The sequence below is a fragment of the Capra hircus genome, chromosome 23 (assembly GCF_001704415.2).
Source record: "Capra hircus breed San Clemente chromosome 23, ASM170441v1, whole genome shotgun sequence".
NCBI lineage: Eukaryota > Metazoa > Chordata > Mammalia > Artiodactyla > Bovidae > Capra > Capra hircus.
The window spans coordinates 18473295-18476790 of NC_030830.1; the positions used below are offsets into that span (position 1 = coordinate 18473295).

General features: G+C 42.2%; 1 protein-coding gene across 1 annotated transcript; it reads right to left on the reverse strand.

Annotated features, from left to right (window-relative positions):
- LOC102179432 (olfactory receptor 2M3) lies at positions 2347-3281 on the reverse strand. Its single transcript, XM_005696810.2, has one exon. The coding sequence runs from the start codon at positions 3271-3273 to the stop codon at positions 2347-2349; it is 927 nt and encodes a 308-aa protein (XP_005696867.2). The 5' UTR covers positions 3274-3281.

Sequence of the window (3496 nt, forward strand, 5' to 3'; positions counted from 1 at the left end):
CCGCTAGACCATTCAGGTATGACCTAAATCAAATCCCTTATGATTATACAGTGGAAGTGAGAAATAGATTTAAGGGCCTAGATATGATAGATAGAGTGCCTGATGAACTATGGAATGAGGTTTGTGACATTGTACAGGAGACAGGGACCAAGACCATCCCCATGGAAAAGAAATGCAAAAAAGCAAAATGGCTGTCTGGGGAGGCCTTACAAATAGCTGTGAAAAGAAGAGAAGTGCAAAGCCAAGGAGAAAAGGAAAGATATAAGCATCTGAATGCAGAGTTCCAAAGAACAGCAAGAAGAGATAAGAAAGCCTTCTTCAGCAATCAATGCAAAGAAATAGAGGAAAACAAGAGAATGGGAAAGACTAGAGATCTCTTCAAGAAAATTAGAGATACCAAGGCAACATTTCATGAAAAGATGGACTTGATAAAGGACAGAAATGATATGACCTAACAGAAGAAGTAGATATTAAGAAAAGGTGGCAAGAATACACAGAAGAACTGTACAAAATAGATCTTCATGACCCAGATAATCACGATGGTGTGATCACTAATCTAGAGCCAGACATCTTGGAATGTGAAGTCAAGTGAGCCTTAGAAAGCATCACTACGAACAAAGCTAGTGGAGGTGATGAAATTCCAGTTGAGCTGTTTCAAATCCTGAAAGATGATGCTGTGAAAGTGCTGCACTCAATATGCTAGCAAATTTGGAAAACTCAGCAGTGGCCACAGGACTGGAAAAGGTCAGTTTTCATTCCAATCCCAAGGAAAGGTAATGCCAAAGAATGCTCAAACTACCGCACAATTGCAGTCATCTCACATGCTAGTAATGCTCAAAATTCTCCAAGCCAGGCTTCAGCAATACATGAACTGTGAACTTCCAGATGTTCAAGCTAGTTTTAGAAAAGGCAGAGGAACCAGAGATCAAATTGCCAACATCTGCTGGATCATGGAAAAAGCAAGAGAGTTCCAGAAAACCATCTATTTCTGCTTTATTGACTATGCCAAAGCCTTTGACTGTGTGGATCACAATAAACTGTGGAAAATTCTGAAAGAGATGGGAATACCAGACCACCTAACCTGCTTCTTGAGAAATCTGTATGCAGGTCAAGAAGCAACAGTTAGAACTGGACATGGAATAACAGACTGGTTCCAAATAGGAAAAGGAGTACGTCAAGGCTGTATATTGTCACCCTGTTTATTCAATTTACATGCAGAGTAAATCATGAGAAATGCTGGATTGGATGAAGCAGAAGCTGAAATCAAGATTGCCGGGAGAAATACCAATAACCTCAGATATGCAGATGACACCACCCTTATGGCAGAAAGTGAAGAGGAACTAAAAAACCTCTTGACGAAAGTGAAAGAGGAGAGCGAAAAAGTTGGCTTAAAGCTCAACATTCAGAAAACGAAGATCATGGCATCTGGTCCCATCACTTCGTGGGCAATAGATGGGGAAACAGTGTCAGACTTTATTTTTCTGGGCTCCAAAATCACTGCAGATGGTGATTGCAGCCATGAAATTAAAAGACTCTTACTCCTTGGAAGAAAAGTTGTGACCAACATAGATAACATATTCCAAAGCAGAGACATTACTTTGCTGACTAAGGTCAGTCTAGTCAAGGCTATGGTTTTTCCTGTGGTCATGTATGGATGTGAGAGTTGGACTGTGAAGAAGGCTGAGAGCCGAAGAACTGATGCTTTTGAACTGTGGTGTTGGAGAAGACTCTTGAGAGTCCCTTGGACTGCAAGGAGATCCAACTAGTCCATTCTGAAGGAGATAACCCTGGGATTTCTTTGAAAGGAATGATGCTAAAGCTGAAACTCCAGTACTTTGGCCACCTCATGAGAAGAGTTGACTCATTGGAAAAGACTCTGATGCTGGAAGGGATTTGGGGCAGGAGGAGAAGGGGATGACCGAGGATGAGATGGCTGGATGGCATCACCGACTCGATGGACATGAGTCTGAATGAACTCCAGGAGATGGTGATGGACAGGGAGGCCTGGCATGCTGGGATTCATGGGTCGGAAACAGCTGGACATGACTGAGCGACTGAACTGTTTATTATTTAGTTTTGGAAAGGGGAGTGAAACTTTATTAACTTAATTACTCACTTCTCAAGAATATCATTGAGTACGCTTAAAACCAAAATGAATATACAATGAATGCAAAATATATCAATTAACTGAATGTATACCCAGAGTCTATCAAGTCTGATGCCTAATTAAGGAAAATAGTTTATACACTTTTTGCTGAGTTTTCTTTTTAATAAATGAATTTAAAGAGAGAAGAGTTAAGACAGAAAAAAATTTCCATAAACCACTAATCCATTTTATTCTCTAGATTACCTCTTCCCTAGTACCTTACTGAATGCTTTGGCCACATCTTTGTTCCGGAGACTGTATATAAGGGGATTCAGCATGGGAGTGAGAATGGTGTAGAAGGCTGACACTGTCTTGTCCTGAGTGGCGGATCTATTAGAAGTGGGTCTCATATATATGAACATAGCTGCTCCATAATACATCCCCACAACAATAAGATGTGAAGTACAGGTGGTGAAAGCCTTGTGCCGACCCTCCCCAGAACTCATGCGAATAACACTTATAATTACACGTGTGTAGGAGACAATGATGAGTGACAGAGGGAGGAGGAGCATTACTACACAACAGATGAAAATAAGTGTTTCGAATGTGGAAGTATCTGTGCAGGAGAGATGTAGGAGTGCTGGGACATCACAGAAGAACTGAGCTATTTCTCGGGATCCACAATAGGAGAAAGACAAAGTAGCAGCTACATCAACAATCCCATCAAAGGCACCAAGAATCCATGTAGAGGCAGCCATGAGTCCACAAAGTTTCCAGTTCATGAGACTGGGGTACTGAAGAGGATAGCAAATGGCAACATAGCGGTCATAGGCCATGACAGCCAACAAGAAGCACTCAGCACCAAATAGGGACACATAGAAAAAGATCTGGGCTTCACATCCTGCTACAGAAATGGACTTCCTGCCAGACAGGTAGCTGTGGGCCATCTTGGGTACAGTGGTGCAGATGAGCATGAGGTCCATGAGGGAGAGCTGGCTGAGGAGGAAGTACATGGGGGTGTGGAGCCGCGGGTCCAGGTAGATGAGGAGAACCATGAGAGTGTTTGCCAAGAGCGCCATTGTGAAGATGCCCAGAACCAGAGAGAAGAGAAAGATGTGAGTGGGTGTGTAACTAAAAATTCCCATCAAGATGAACTCAGGGTTGAATGTCTGATTGTCCCGTTCCATGATGAATATTTTCTGTATCTAGAACCACAAGAAGTTATAAACATTACATATCTGGATAATTATTTATACACTGTCCACTCTATGTGTGGTACTCTGGTAAACCAACATACATGGTATGTCAGGACTGGGAAAGAATGAGCCGAGGCTTTGCAGTGAGGTGGAGTTAACCACACTCAACCTCCACCAACTTGCTCTGACGGGTAATTTCTGTATGTTCTCATTT